The sequence below is a fragment of the Phacochoerus africanus genome, chromosome 14 (assembly GCF_016906955.1).
Source record: "Phacochoerus africanus isolate WHEZ1 chromosome 14, ROS_Pafr_v1, whole genome shotgun sequence".
Classification (NCBI taxonomy): Eukaryota; Metazoa; Chordata; class Mammalia; order Artiodactyla; family Suidae; genus Phacochoerus; species Phacochoerus africanus.
The window spans coordinates 58,519,259-58,535,593 of NC_062557.1; the positions used below are offsets into that span (position 1 = coordinate 58,519,259).

Sequence of the window (16,335 nt, forward strand, 5' to 3'; positions counted from 1 at the left end):
TACCATGCAACAAAACCTTTATTAACATTTTGGACAGGTTCAGCTATTACTGAAACTGGTAATTTCTAAACTTAAATTGGGGCAAATGGCTAGAGTGCAGAGTAATGCCATCAGTGGGCATTATGAATGCAAGACTGGAGAATTAGCAGCCACCCCTCAGACGGAGGACCAGATGGAGAGTGGACTCTTTCTGGATGTTGTAATCAGAAAGAGTGCGGCCATCCTCCAGCTGCTTGCCTGCAAAGATGAGCCTCTGCTGGTCGGGGGGAATGCCCTCCTTATCCTGGATCTTGGCCTTCACATTCTCGATGGTGTCACTGGGCTCCACCTCCAGGGTGATGGTCTTGCCGGTCAAGGTCTTCACGAAGATCTGCATACCACCCCTCAGACGCAGAACCAGATGGAGGGTGGACTCTTTCTGGATGTTGTAATCAGAAAGAGTGCGGCCATCTTCCAGCTGCTTGCCTGCAAAGATGAGCCTCTGCTGGTCGGGGGGAATGCCCTCCTTATCCTGGATCTTGGCCTTCACATTCTCGATGGTGTCACTGGGCTCCACCTCCAGGGTGATGGTCTTGCCGGTCAAGGTCTTCACGAAGATCTGCATACCACCCCTCAGACGCAGAACCAGATGGAGGGTGGACTCTTTCTGGATGTTGTAATCAGAAAGAGTGCGGCCATCCTCCAGCTGCTTGCCTGCAAAGATGAGCCTCTGCTGGTCGGGGGGAATGCCCTCCTTATCCTGGATCTTGGCCTTCACATTCTCGATGGTGTCACTGGGCTCCACCTCCAGGGTGATGGTCTTGCCGGTCAAGGTCTTCACGAAGATCTGCATTTTGACCTATAGAGTTCAAGAAAACGTACTGTATCACCTCACGATCTTTCACTCTTCCTATCTAACCAGTTCTTTGGAACCACCTATTACTCCAAAATGCCTTGAAGAGGTTAAGGTGCCTCACAAACCTCCCCCGATTTTGACTAAACTACGCGAGAATGAAGCCACCGAACACACGATTCCTTAGTCAAAATGTCAATCAAAGCAGGATGGAGAATAATCGCAACTGCTTGCCCAGACGAGGATCCAAATCTTTCTCAATTGCTCCAGATACTTCGTTAGGTTCGCCGCCGCCAGCCCCCAACGTCCCTCTAACCTAATGACGGTAGCATTGAAATTCCCGTTGGGAGGTGGGTGCGACACCCTCTCCACGTCAGGATTTGGAACAAGGTTTCCAGAAGCCCCACTACACTATCTCTTTCCCACCTTCCCCCCCGGGGCAGACACGATGGAATCTCCCTCGGTTGTTAGGTGTCCGTTGGCTTTTGCGGGCGCCCGCGCCAAGCGCCCCCGCGCCCCATACGTAAACAAGGCCCGCTCTTCCGCAAAGGCCGGCGCCGCGTCAGCGCGCCTCCCCTCCCCCACCTCGCCCCGCCAGAGACCCGCCGGGTCGCCCGCCCCGGGAACCCCTCTCCACTGCTCCCCACGCTCAAGGGCGAAGGCTCAGTACCTGTGAGTGAAGGCACAGACGCTGTGAAACCAATCACACCGAATCACCTCGACCGCAACAGCGAAACCGCCAACAATGCCAGTCGCTTCTGAATGCTGCGGCTCGGCGGGGCCGAAATTTATGCAACGTCTGTTGCGTCACTCATCACGCTTACGTAGGCGCCGTATCCGTGCGCTGCTGAAAGTAGTTCGCTCGGCCTCACCTCCGCGACGCAGCGAGGCTCATCAGCGGAGCCCTGAATTCCTCAAACCGGAAGAAAGGATCCTAAAAAATTCAGCTCTCCTCTCTTCCAGGTTGTCCTGCTCCTCCTTTAGGAAAAGGTAGGGAAATGATCAGGCGGATGAATTCGAGTTAAGGGGATCTCCCTCGAAAGCTCTGGAAACTTCCTTGCTGCACCGCTGCTGATTGGTGAGGCGTGGGAGGCGAGGCCGGCGCTGATTGGTGGATCGGCTGTTGCTGGGCTCCCTCCGGGGTGGTTCAGCGCCGACGTTGCTAAGTAACTGAGTGCGCGTGCGCGGCAGAGGCGCGCCTTCGCCGGAGACGCGTACTTCCGGCGGGAGGTGGAGGAGGGGTGCTTTGCTCCCGCCACTGAGGCCCGGACCCCTCCAATGTTGTTTTCGGCGAGGAGACCGCCGGCTCTGCAGCGACTTATCGAGAAAGCCACCCGGCCTGGTCAAGAGAGGCCCACGACCTGGGCGGTGATGTCTGCCCTAAGACACAAGCCCCGCCCCCCCCCCCATCACACAGGCTGGTTTTTAGTTGTCTAGAGAGCAGCGTTGTTGTGCTTTAGTCACGCTTTACTGTTAGGATGCTCTGGCCTTGTCTAGACATCGTTGATGGGACACGCTGATGGGCCCGGGGTCTGCCCGCACCGCGGAGGACCCGCCTCCCCACGTCCCTTTCCGCGGAGGGTCTCCCCTCCCCCACGTCCCTTCCGCGGAGGGTCTCCCTTCCCCCACCGCGGAGTCCCCGGTTCTCCCATCCCCCCAACTCGGAGGCCCTGGCCCGCTCCCCGCGCCAGGTGACCCTGTGGCTCCGGCCAAACCCGCACATCCCCTCCCTCGCTGCTGTTCAGATCCTGGTAGGCAGAGAAATATGTGGATTAGGGGCCTGAAAACCCACTTCAAGAGGCAGCATTCGGGTACAAGAAATAACCAGTCTCTTTAGCGTTCCGTTACGGTGTTGGTTGTGCAAGCGACGTTAAAGGGGCGGGTTTAACCAGCTGGGACCACGTCGCAGGTTTCCCTGCGCCCCGGGTGTGGCCGCCGGTCCGGCAAGGAGATAACGCAAGGAAGGTGAGTAAGGCAGGCGTGTTTGGACCCTGAGCCCTGCAGCCTCGCGTCTGAGTCCTGCAGGTGGGGTGTAAATAAACATGCCGAGGGCTGTTTGTCACGTGACATCCACCTTCCTAAGAGGTGGTCTGAAGATGTGCTCAGTAGTACGAACTAGGTAGACATCACTACAGAAGGTCGTTAGTCAGGAAAGGACAACATTTTTTTTAATGACTCTACTCAGTCTCCGATGTCAGGACAAATACTTGAAGAGTGCTGCCTGGGAATGTTTTACTTTTTGGGAGCTGCTGGCTCTTGGCAATCACAAAGAGAAACTATGCCCCTCAATTCCAATCCGCGTCTCTGTTCACGTTGCTGCTGTGGTCACTGTTAACAGATTTAATAAGTTCCTCCTAACACAGTTCGCGGACAGTGGGGAGGTTGGGCTCGGGAGGCTCACCGATGCTCAGACAATGGCAAGGATTGAGAGAGTTCAAATTCCTAAGCGTGTCGTTGAGAGACTGTGACATCGGATGTACTGTATGGCAGGTATGTTAGTTTCTGCCTAGACAGCTCTTAAGTTAAATTTATTACAACTTGAATGATAGGAGATAGAAATAAACAGTTGCTTTAAGAGAATTTGGATTGGGAGGTAGTTAAAATGTTTATTGTAGAAAAAAAAGAAAAAAGGAGTTCCCATCGTGGCTCAGGGGAAAGGAATCTGACTAGCATCTATGAGGATGTGGGTTGGATCCCTGGCCTCACTTGGTGAATTAAGGATCCTCCGTTGCCTTGAGCTGTGGTGTAGGCTGGCAGCTGCAGCTCTGATTTGACCCCTAGCCTGGGAACCCACATATGCCGCAGGTGCAGCACCCCCCCCAAAAAAAAGATAAAAAAAGAATGTTTATCATACAAAGTACGAATTTTTATTTTTATTAACCTAAATAGTAGTGAGTAATGAGCCTGTTTCACCAATTAGCAGCTCCTCCTGAGTCATACATGGGAATTGGTAGAATGATCTAGAATGTAGGTGTGATATGATGACTTCACTGGGAATTCTAGCAGTTGCCAGAAATAAATTAGTCACACAGTTTCCTGGTTTAATGTAGTCTCAACAAAGCAAAATGTTTTCAGAAGGGAGGCACAGCCTTCCGTGTATGATAAACAAGATGAAATTTCTATGGCCTATTTATAAATGGAACTTTTAATAATAACATCATTTCTGGTAATAAGTTGTAAAAGGTAGTTGGTAAACAAGTTAAAGAATAGAATGACAAAACCCCAAAGATCAGGAATTTGGAAATCTGGCACAATACTTGGGGCATTGTGCTCAATGAATGTTTATTCAGTGAAGTGCAGTTTGTTCATCTGGGGGGAGGGGCTACTGTGACAGCCTTAGACACTTAAAATATAAAACATTTAATATCCATAGAAAAATTTTCTTTTCCTTTTTTTTTTTGCTCTTCTGGGCTGCAACCACAGCATACGGAGGTTCCCAGGCTAGGGGCCAGATCTGAGCCGCGCCTGCAACCTACACCACAGCTCATGGCAGCTCAGGATCCTTAACCCACTGAGCAAGGCCAGGGATCAAACCCTCAACCCCATGGTTTCTAGTCAGATTCGTTTCCACTGTGCCACGACGGAAACTCCTTTTTTTTTTGGTCTAGGCAGTTCCTTTGAAAGAAACAGAGGCGTTGATTCTGAGATTCAAAGTGATTTTTTTCTTTTTGGGGCCACACCTATGACATTTGTTAGTTCCTGGGACTAGGGGTGAAGTCTGAGCTACAGCTGCCAGCCTATGCTACAGCCACAGCAATGTGGGATCCAAGCCACGTCTGTGACCTACATCACAGCTTATGGCAGCACCGGATTCTTAACCCACTGAGTGAGGCCAGGGATGGAACTCATGTCCTCATGGATTCTAGTTGGGTTCTTAACCCTCAGAGCCATGATGGGAACTCCCTCAAAGTGGATGTTTTTTACTTGGCTAGATGCCTTCTAATAAAACCCGTAACAAAACTGTGCTTCCAGTTATAAATTCACAATTGTTTAAAAAAATAAAAGCCAAAAAATTCACCAATGTTTTCTCGACATTATCAGCTTTTATTTAAAATATAGAATTGAGAGTTCCTGCTATGGCCCAATGCCAGCACACCTCTGCAGCAGTAGGATGCTGCTTTGCTCTCTGGTAAGGCACAGTGGGTTAAAGGATCCAGTGTTGCTGCAACTGCAGTTCAGACCTGCTCCCTGACCCAGGAACTCCATATACTCCCGGGCAGCCAGAAAAGAAAAAAAAAAAAATGGGATTGGTCTGTGGTTTGTTATTTCCTTATTTGGCAGTGTATCTCAACAGAAATATGAGACTAGCTCCTAATTTCTTAATAGCAGATTAGAAATTCTGATATTGAATGACCAAATGAACACAGATCAAAATTTATATTGTCTTTATGTTGGGCCTCAAAATTACAAAAATCTGTCCATTTGAAATAGCTACTTAAAGGTGCTTTTCCTATGAAATATTTCATACGTATATGAAAGTTGGAGATAATATTACAAATACCATATAGTCACCACCTAAGTTTATTAAATCTTAACATTTTCCTATTTTGCTTCAGCTTAAAAATTTTTGTTGTAAAAATTTACCATCTTAACACTTTTTTTCTTTTTTATTTTTTTGCTTTTTAGGGCCACAGCTGGGCCATATGAAAGTTCCCAGGCTAGGGGTTGAATTGGAGCTGCAGCTGCCGGCCTACACCACAGCCACAGCAACGCCGGATCCAAGCCGTATCTGTGACCTATACCACCACTCACAGCAACACAGATCCTTAACCCACTGAGCGAGGCCAGGGGTGAAACCCACGTCCTCATGGATCCTAATCAGGTTCGTTACCGCTGAGCCACAACAGGAACTCCAGGGAAAAATTTTAAAGGCAGAGAGGAAGCAGAAAATAGAAAATCGTTGGTAAATAATGCCTTTTTTTTTCTTTTTTAAGAGGAGGATACCCTCCTCAGGGAAGGAAGGGGTGTGTCCACAGAGTACCTCCGAGTGCTGATCCGGATCTTCCAGCTTGTCTGGTGAAAGGTCCCATTCCTGGGCAAGCGTGGAGCTGCCGCTGGGTTAGGTATGAAGTCTTGGTTTGCTGCCCTGGGGGCCTGTCACAGGTGACGCCATTTGGGGGGTGTGGTCTCCTTTTTAACACAAGCTCCTGTGATCATTCATGTATGTTTTTGTGTGAACATATATTTTAATTTCCCTGGGATGAATGCGCAGTAGTATAACTCCGGGGTTATATCATAAGTATACGGTTGAGTTTTTAAGAAACTGCCAAGCTGTTTTCCAGAGGGACTGTATTTACCCTCCCACCCCCAGTGTCTGGGAGATGCAGTTTCTCTGCATCCTCACAGCATTTGGCATTGTCACCGTGTTTAATCTTCGCTACGTAATACTGTGTAGCGATGTTTCATCATAGATTTAATTTGCGTTTCTCTAATGATTGATGATACTGAACATAGTTCCACGTGCTTATTTGCTACGTGGATATTGTTTTTGCTGAAATGTATGTTCATGTCTTTTGCCCGTTTTGTAATTGGATTGTTTGCCTTTTTACTGTTGCGTTTTGAGAGTTCTTTATATACTCTAAAACAAATTCCTAGAAGAAAATACAAACGTTTTCTTCCAGTCTGTAAGCTGTCTTTTCACCTCCTTAATAGTGTCTTTTGAGGTTTGTGATTTTTGTGAAGTCCCAACACCCTGCCTTCTATCCTGCTTCCCTGATCTCTTCCACAGTCACCCCCATTTCACCTCGGCAGGGAACTTGACGTCACCTAGAACTGATTGATCTCTGCGTAGATCTCAGTGTTCAACTCTCTGAGGCCCGCCTCTTGCGCTTTCTACCTTGTTGACATCTCTGCAAGCCTAAGACCTGCAGTTTCCCAGTTCTCGGTTTTCTCCTCTTTAACAGGGACTTTCACAGAGCAAAATTTAAAATTTTGATGACGTCCAAATGGGTTCTTTTCTTTAATGCGTTGTGCTTTTGATGTCATGTCTGAGAACTCTTCCCCCAGGGCTAGGTCTCAAGGAGCGCCTGTGTTTTCTCTGTGCATGAGTCTCTGATTCATTTTGAGGTTTAACTCGAGGTTTTGTCACCTGTGGATGTCCACTTCCTCCATCATCATGGAAACACTGTCTTTCCGCCATTGAATCCCTTTTGCACCTTTGTCGAAACTCCAGTTGGCTGGGTTTGTTTGGATCTGTTTTAGTTGCCTGTTTTTCTAAGGAATTCCCTTTCCTGTACTAGTCCCTTCTCTCTTCTCCTGGAGGTTAACTCAATGCTGAATTTGATGTTTACCAACTGCAGGAACCTTTTGAAACTAACAGTATGCATTTATGTTTCCATAAATATTACGTGTTGCTGTAGACCCAATGCTTCCCCCAGAATTCCTCTGTTGAAAACGAATCCCCAACGTGATGTGGAGCCTTTGGAGGTGATTAGGCCCTGAGAGCAGAGCCCTCAAGAGCCGGGGTTAGTGGAGTTCCCACAGTGGCTCAGCAAGTTAAAAACCTGACTAGTATCCATGAGGATGTGGGGTTGATCCCTGGCCTCACTCAGTGGGTTAATGATCTACCATTGCCACAAGATGTGGCACAGATGTGTCTTGGATCCGGTGTTGCCATGGCTCCAGTATAGGCTGGCAGTTGAAGCTCCCATCCTACCCATAGCCTGGGAACTTCCCTATGCCATAGGTGTATTAAAAAAAAGAAAAAAAAAGACAAAAAAAGACTGGGATTGGTGCCCTTATAAAAGATCGCAGAGCCCCCTTGCCCCATGTAAGGACACAGGAGGTGGGCCTTCACCAGACGCTGAATCTATCAGCACCTTAATCTTGGACTCCCAGCCTCTAGGACTGTAACCAGTAGCCTTCTGTTGTTGATAAGCCACCCGCTCTATGGCATTCTCTTAACAGCAGCCTGAACAGATACGTGTTTTATATAAATGGTGTCATTCTACAGTTTCCTCTTTTTAATATTGTCTTTGAGATTTAGCTGTGTTGCTAAATCTGCTTCAACTGCGTCGCTGCTGTGTAGTGTCTGCTGTGTGAAGATGCTGTCATTTAACATGAGCTGTTCCTAGTTTTCACTGTTACAAACAGAACTGCTAAAAGCACTTTAAATTTTTATTTGACATTTTATTTTATTTTTAAAAATTGTGGTAAAGGGCACAACTTTTCCATCCTAACCATTTTAAAGTGTACAGTTCATTACGTACCTTCACGTTATTGTGCAGCCGTCACCACCATCATTTCCAGGACTCTCTTGATCGTGCAAAACTGAAACTGTACCGAGTAAACAATAACTCCCCAGTCCATCCTGCACCTTTTCCCTGGTAACCACCACTCTACATTCTGTTTCTGTGAATTCGGCTATTCTAGGTACTTCACATAAATGGAATCGTGCAGTATTTGTCCTTTTGTTTCTGGATTATTTCACTTATCATAATGTCCTCAGTGTTTATGCATACTGTAGCAGGTGTCAGAATTTCCTTCCTTTTAAAAGTTGAGTGCGAGTTCCCTGGTGGCTCAGTGGGTTAAGGATCTGGTGTTGTCACTGCTGTGGGCTCAGGTTGCTGCTGTGGTGAGAGTTTGATCCCTGACCCAGGAACTTCTGCATGCCATAGGTGTGGCCAGAAACAATAGTCGAATAATATTCCATTCTGTGTGTATACCACATTGTATTCATCCATTCATCTGTTGATGGGCTCTTGAGTTGTTTCTGTCTTTTGGTTGTTGTGAACATGGTGTACAGATAATCCGCTTGTGGGGCCCTGCCTTCACATCTTTTGTGTATCTACTCAGAAGTTGGAATTGCTAGGTCCTATGATAATTCTGCTTTTAATTTTCTGAGAAACTACCACACAGTTTTCCACAGCAGCTGCACCATTGTGCGTTCCCACCAGCCCTGAAAGCGTTCGTACATAGCCTTACACAGATGTGTCAGGATGCCTTCAGGTGTGTATGCGTAGGCGATAGATAGCCCCCGGAGTAGAAGCGGACCATGCACCTTAAGCGTTACTGAGCTTGGCCGAATTGCTCTCCAAGTGGGGGTGCTTCGAGTCCCTCCAGCAGTGCGGGAGCGTTCCCGCAGGGCCGTGTCCGCAGCAGCCCTCGGTGGTGTCAGACGCTTGAGGTTTGGCCGATCTGATGGGAGGGTTGAGAAAACAAGATTTACGAAGTCCTCTCAGTTCCCTTTATAAATAGAAGCCTCTTTGCTTTCGGATGGGGTTTGACTCTAGGGAGGGGACACGGCAGAGGCAGGTCTGACAGTTTGGTCGTTGGGCCCTGAGAGGCCCTGTGCGAGGCTCTGAGGAGCCTCTTGGGAAGAACTGTATAAGGCAGTGAGATGGGACTTGTGACTGGTGTCTTGGTTTTGGTTTTTGTCTTTTTAGGGCTGCCCTCGAGGCACATGGAGGTTCCCAGGCCAGGGGTCAAAGTGGAGCGGTAGCTGCCGGCCTCCACCACAGCCACAGCCACGCCAGATCCGAGCGAGTCTGCGACCTACACCACAGCTCAGGGCGACGCCGGATCCTTAACCCACTGGCCAGGGATCGAAGCCGCGTTCTCATGGATGCTAGTCGGGTTCATTAACCTGCTGAGCCACGACGGGAACTCCAGCGACGTGAGACTCTTAATGGGGGGAACGCGAGGGTGCAAATGAGTGCTGGGTTAGCGCCTACCAACAACTTGCCTTTACAGTTTTTAGTAACTTATTTTTAATTAAAGAACTGGGTGACTGTGTTACGTTTTCCACAGCTCCCTTGGGGAACCTAAGGCAGTGGGCTGCAGCCGAAAGAGCAGGAGACGGGATCCGCATGACTTGATCAGATTCCCAGCTGGATTTCACGACAGCCCCGGGACTGTGTATTACTAACCCTAACTTCCCTCTCTGCGAAGACCAATCGTGGAGCTGGCGTCTTCCTGCCTCGTTGAATTGGGAGCCCTAAATTTAGGCAGATTACTTGGCACTGAGCCGGTAGTGAGAAAATGTCATTTACCATCCCTTTCTCTTTGCCGTTTTGCTTGATTTCCTTTGCTGTTTGCAGAGCTGCCCTTGGAAAGACTGGTGTTTTCTTTTCTTCCAGGACCTTTCTAGGTAATTCTCAAACTTAGTCCGTGAACCAAGAAATTGAGGCTTATCATACCAATTTCCCAACCTGTTAGAAAATCATACTAGGTATCCAGAAATAACTAGGCAATAGTAGCTATTATTGCTTGGATAAATAAACTGATCTTGCACTATTCCCTTAGACTCCAAGGAGCCATTGATTTCTTTTTCTGGCTGCTATTGACTAATTCCCAATTTGTTTTTTAGGGTCCAGAATTTAATCTGAGATTTCAGTGACATTTAAAATTTTTATTTATTGTTCTTAATATTTGCTGTCAAGTGAAAAGAACAGAAGAGCTACGCAAAAGATATAGATAAGTTGATGTGTTATTTGTGTTTGCTGTGCCTCATTATGGGAATTGTCTTGAAAGCAGCCCTTTGCACCTATTTTGCTGTCATGGGGTTGGCTAGTATATCTTCTGATGGTTAATAAATCTCTGATACATAAAGGAATTAACTTTTTTTTAGTGATTTTTAGGGCCATGGCATATGGAGGTTCCCAGACTAGGGGTCCAATCGGAGCTGTAGCTGCTGGCCTACACCATTGCTCATGGCAATGCCAGATCCTTAACCCACTGAGCAAGGCCAGGAATCGAACTTGCATCCTCATGGATACCAGTCAGAGTCATTACCGCTGAACCACCAAGGGAACTCCCAGGAATTTCTTTATCTCGCATTCAAAATGCAGCAAAATTGGAGTTCCCTGGTGGCACAACAGATTAAGGATCTGGCATTGTCACTGCTGTGGTGCACATTCCATCCTTGCCCTGGGAACTTCCACATGGCTCAGGTATGCCCCCCTCCCCCCAAAAAAGCCCCCAAATGTGGCAAACAAGCGTGTTAAGTCATCCTTTGCATCCATCAGTTCTCATGGCTGTGTATTTACCACAGCAGATTTATAATCCATTATAATTTTCTCCAAGATGCTGTTGCTGGGCACCGTGGGTTCCTGATGTTTGAATGTTGAGCCAAGAGGAAGGATAGGTCTGTTGGTTTATTCACTCATTCAGCAGACACATGTCCAGCAACCTCTGGGCTTGGGGGGCATTGGGATTGCTGATGGGGAAAGGACAGGCACCCCACCCAAGGGGCATCATGGTCTTAATGCCAGTAAGGGGGTGGTTTTGATGCTGAGAGTATTTATCCTAGAGAGTTGTTGAAGGATTCAGTGAGTTAATTCACTCAAAGGTTGAGAAGAAAGCCCAGCATAGAGGGAGCGCTTGCTAAATGCCAGCTGCTGTTGTCAGCCTTGAAAGGCAAAAGGAACCTAGTGGTTAAAGTACAAACTGGACTGGACTGAGATCCTGACTCTGCCAGTCACTCACTGTGTAACCGTGGGCAAATTGCTTAATTTCTCTGGGCCGCTCTATGGGCCCAGAGATAGGGCAGGGGTGGTAATAATTAAGTAAGCCCTTGCTCAGGGGGCTTTGAGCGTTGCATGTACCTGCCTTGCACGGTTGAGTTTGCACGGGTCGAGTACTTAGAGCAGTTTCTGGCGTGTAGGATGCACCCAGTGAGTGTTAACTGCCTGAAAACGGAGGCGTGCATAGGCTTCGCGGAGGCACAGAGCACCAAGGCGCCATCTCGCTGCCTGGAGGGGGTAGAAGGGCAACCTGAAGTCACAAGAAAAGTCTCACGTAGAAACCCAATCCCAAGGAGGAATAAGGATGGTCCAGAGGGGGAGCGGGTGAAGAGCGAGAAGGCGCAGAGGGTGAGGAAATCGCGTAGCTCTGCGTGTCTGGGACCGAGGGTGGCTGCCGGTGGGAAACTCGGCTGGAGAAGCCGGCGGAGCTCGGCGCTCCAGGAGCTTCACTTCCTCCAGCAGCCCTGGCTGTCCCAGCCTCCCCTCTTGGGACCTGTGCCCTTGATGTCTCCTTTGCCTGGAACTCTCCCATGGCCACTGCTCTCTCAACATTTCGGAAAATGTGGCCTCCCCTCTGCGCAGAGGCCTTCTCTGACATCCGTTCCTGCTCCCGGGACCCGTTGCAGCATCCTGGTTCTTTCAAAACGATGTCATGGTTGCTCAATCCATAATTGTATTGCTTACATAGGTGTGTGTCTCTTCATTCGTTTCCTCCATGGACTAGATTCCATGAGGGTACAGGCCATGAGCCTCTGGCTCATCACCGTCCCTCCACACGTAGCCAGCCAGCCCAGAGCCTGATATGTAATGGGCGCTCAGTAAGTATTTGTTGAGAGCAGGAATGACGGATGAAGGACCTGTCTTGCCACGCAGAGGAGTTCAGATTCTTCCTCTGGGTGTTCTGCGTGGAAATGACGGGAGCTGATTTCTGCTGTAGAATGATAACCTGGTGACGTCCTAGCCGGTGAATACAAGGGGGATGAGATTAGAGAGCAGCCCTCCAGAGATGGTGGCAGTTCTCCCAGCAGGAGAGGAAAAGTGTATATAAATAGACCAAGTCAACAAAACCCAGCATCCCTAAAGAACGCAGCAGGAAAGAGCCAATAACCTCACGTAAAAACGGAGCATTGTGTATTTGCTCTTGGCCCTTGTTTCAGGAAAGAAGCAAGATGACTGACTTAAATGTTTACAGTTTAACGAAAGATAAATGCATGGGGAACTTAGTATTAAAGGATAAGAAAAAAAAATGAATGTAAGAATGAGATTAGTCTAGAAAATGCTGGCTTTGAAGCCTGTCCTTTTGCTAGAGGTGGGCCATAGCTTTAGTGTTTTGGTGTTTTTCCCTCCGGCCAGTGTAGAGCAAGAAAGACACAGTTACATGATAAATCCATGTGATAAATTGCAGTGCATCCATACCGTGGAACACGACTCAGCAAGAAAAAATGATACGCACAACAGCATGGATGAATCTCAAAATAATTATGCTGAATGAAAGAAGCTGGAAAAAAAGGGTATAAACTCTATGATGCCACTCCATGTGTAGTTGTGGAAAATGCGGACTAACCTAGTGAGTGAGAAAGCACATCAGTGGGCACTTGAGGGAGAGGCGAGGAGGACGAATGAGGCGGGATGGATGGTAAAAGGCCGGAGAGGACTTCCCTGGCGGCTCAGCAGTCAAAGATTGGGTGTTGTCACTTCTGTGGCTCAGGTTCGTCTCTGCCAGGGTACTTCTGCATGCCTTGGGTATGGCCATTAAAAAAGGTTTTCTAGGGATAGACATCAGAGTTTTCTTTATTTTTATAAAATGTAAAGGTATGTTTACCCATTTTGAGGCCTCTTAAATATGTTACTGTACCTGACATTCGTTTCAGCCTGGTAGGGTCGCTGTGTTTGAATTGACTTGACCTCAGACAGAAGCTAAGCACAGATGCCTTCATTACTTTGGAATTAGGTGCAGCCCTTTGAACCCACACAGACTTTTTGTCAGAGGCTGTCCCAGAAGACGGCGATAGCCACGCACCAGTGGGGCCAAGGGTCACCCGCCTTCAGTGATGAAGGCCTCAAGCAGGACACTCACGGCTTTTCCGTGTTTTCCAGTCTCGTTGGACATGTAAATGCCTCCTTGCTGTAGGGCGTTGAGAGGGAGAACCTCCCAGATGCAGACTTAATTATTTCGGCAAGTTTCCCGAGACTCTCATCTGTAGGGTGTGTAACGGGTTTACTGAGGTAGAAGGCGTCTGGGGGTGTGTTTGTGTGTGCGAGTGTGTGTGTTCTAGGGATCGGAAAATACTAAAGGGAGGAGGGACGTGGACACACAGAACTGCTTACCTTAAAGTGAAGATGATCAGGAGTTTCTGTCCTGGTGCCATGGAAACGAATCCAACCAGGAACCATGAGGTTGCGGGTTCGATCCGTGGCCTTGCTCAGTGGGTTAAGGATCCGGCATTGCCGTGAGCTGTGGTGTGTAAGTCGCAGACGCGGCTCAGCTCTGGTGTTGCTGTGGCTGTGGGGTAGGCAGGCAGCTGCAGCTCCAATTGGACCCCTAGCCTGGGAACCTCCATATGGCGAAGGTGCTGCCCTAAAAAGACAAAAGACAAAAAAAAAAAGAAAATGATTGTGTCTATGTTGATTGCTGTGCCAGACCCTGTGCTTAGCGTTGTACCCCTTAATGTTTACAACAGAGTAACTTCCCAAAGTCCGTAATGTGATCAGGCCCTTTTTATAAATACGGAGAATAGGTGTGTGGTCCGCAGTTGCGCTGCTGACTCGTGGCAGAAGGGATGCTAACCCAGGTTGCCAGACTCCAAAGTCTTTTTTTTTTTTTTTTTTGCTTTTTAGAGCTGCACCTGTGGCACATGGAGGTTCCCAGGCCAGGGATCAAATCAGAGCTTCAGCTGCCAGCCTGCACCACAGCCATGTCAGATTCTTATCCTACTGAGCAAGGCCAGGGATCAAACCGGCATCCGGTATTGCTGCGGCTGTGGCAAAAGCTGGCAGCTGCAGCTCTGATTCGACCCCTAGAATGGAACTTCCATGTGCCATAGGCATGGCCACAAAAAAGACTAAAAGCATCACTGCACTAAGATGAGTAAGTCCCGGGAATCTAATGTAAAGTTGTTGAGAGACTAGCTCTTAGACCATCTTAATCTAATCATCCTAAATCCTCACCTTGTGTATCTTTTTTGGTGGGAGAAGAAGGAAAGGTTTATCACATTATAGATCTTAAACTTACACAGTGCTGCCTGTCAGTTATACCTCAGCTGGAAAGAAAAAGAATTTTACTGCAGCTATTTCCTATGCTGGCCCTTGTTCAGTGAGGGTCCAGCCAAGCTGTTCAAAATCTCAGACAATTTTCTTTCTTTTTTTTTTTTTATTTTCCCACTGTACAGCAAGGGGGTCAGGTTATCCTTACATGTATACATTACAATTACATTTTCCCCCCAGCCTTTCTTCTGTTGCAACATGAGTATCTAGACAAAGTTCTCAATGCTATTCAGCAGGATCTCCTTGTAAATCTATTCTAAGTTGTGTCTGATAAGCCCAAGCTCCCGATCCCTCCCACTCCCTCCCCCTCCCATCAGGCAGCCACAAGTCTCTTCTCCAAGTCCATGATTTTCTTTTCTGAGGAGATGTTCATTTGTGCTAGATATTAGATTCCAGTTATAAGTGATATCATATGGTATTTGTCTTTGTCTTTCTGGCTCATTTCACTCAGTATGAGATTCTCTAGCTCCATCCATGTTGCTGCAAATGGCATTATGTTATTCTTTTTTATGGCTGAGTAGTATTCCATTGTGTATATATACCACATCTTCCGAATCCAATCATCTGTCAGACACTTTTCTTTTTTCTTTCTTTCTTTTCTTTTCTTTTTTTTTGTCATTTTTGCCTTTTCTAGTGCCGCTGCCGCAGCATATGGAGGTTCCCAGGCTAGGGGTCGAATCGGAGCTGTAGCCACCGGCCTACGCCAGAGCCACAGCAACGCGGGATCTGAGCCGCATCTGCAACCTACACCACAGCTCACGGCAACGCCGGATCGTTAACCCACTGAGCAAGGCCAGGGATGGAACCCGCAACCTCATGGTTCCTAGTCGGATTCGTTAACCACTGAACCACAATGGGAACTCCCTCAGACACTTTTCAGAGAAAAAATATCTGGACCACATGCCCTCTGGTTGGTCCACTGTCACTCCTGGGTTTCAGGAGCAGTCCTTGCTAAAGATGTGACAGCAACGAGGTGCTCCTGGAGCAAGTCCAAATGTCCTCTGTATTCAGGGTTGTCCTCGGCTGCTCCCCACCCACGTATCTCACCAAACCAGTCACCTGCATCTGCAGCGCACAGCAGAGCCGGACAGCGTGGCGGCTGTCCTGAAGCATTCCTCGTCCCGTTGAGCAGAAATCATGCCAGTAACTCATACCGTGTGAGAAACCGATACAGAGGAGCTTCTGTGAAGCCTCGTGTCCAGGACACGCTCAGCTGCAGCTGGGTGGGGTGGGGGGATCCCAGGGCAGACCCTGGAGTCGGAGTCAGCAGGGTGCTAACCGCCCTGGCTCAGACACCTGCTCCGGGGCAGCAGAGGCGCCATCTCACCGCTGTGCGATTCCCCAGCCAGGCTGAAGATGGTTTTTCTGGTGCCTCTTCTGCCTTCCAGCCTCTCAGCCCAAGCCAAGCACAGTGTAGTCTAGTTGGGGCGCATCCCATGCCCGTCACTCCTCTGCTTCCTGCTCTTTCCGAATAAAACCCTCCAGGTCCAGTGTGGTCAGTGCACGCCTCCCTCTCAATGTAACCCTGCTCTGCGCCCCTCCGTTGCTTGGACCCCGCCTTCCTCCCGCCTCCCGGGCCCGCCGAGTCCGGACTTGTGCATCCTTCTGCCTGGACTGCTCTTCCTCATCGTTCAGGTTTCACCCCAGGGGCCCGCTCCTCGGAGAGGCCTTCCCCGAGCATGCTGTCATGCTACGCAGGACTATTCCTTTGTGGCCTTCACACCAGTCAGTGCCCGAACTCACTCAGCTGATTCATGTTTCACCCCCTGTACATCG

General features: G+C 48.5%; 1 protein-coding gene across 1 annotated transcript; it reads right to left on the bottom strand.

Moving 5' to 3' along the window:
* On the bottom strand, positions 1 to 1,899 carry UBB (ubiquitin B). Its single transcript, XM_047756774.1, has 2 exons — positions 1,503 to 1,899; positions 1 to 838 (listed from the first exon to the last, which is right to left on the bottom strand). Exon 2 carries the CDS (start codon positions 830 to 832, stop codon positions 143 to 145), a length of 690 nt encoding a protein of 229 aa, XP_047612730.1. The 5' UTR covers positions 833 to 838; positions 1,503 to 1,899; the 3' UTR covers positions 1 to 142.
* Positions 1,900 to 16,335: the final 14,436 nt, after the last annotated feature.

What these genes read in the sequence shown, in the direction of transcription:
- UBB (XM_047756774.1), bottom strand. Translation starts at nt 832, where the DNA reads ATGCAGATCTTCGTGAAGACCTTGACCGGCAAGACCATCACCCTGGAG.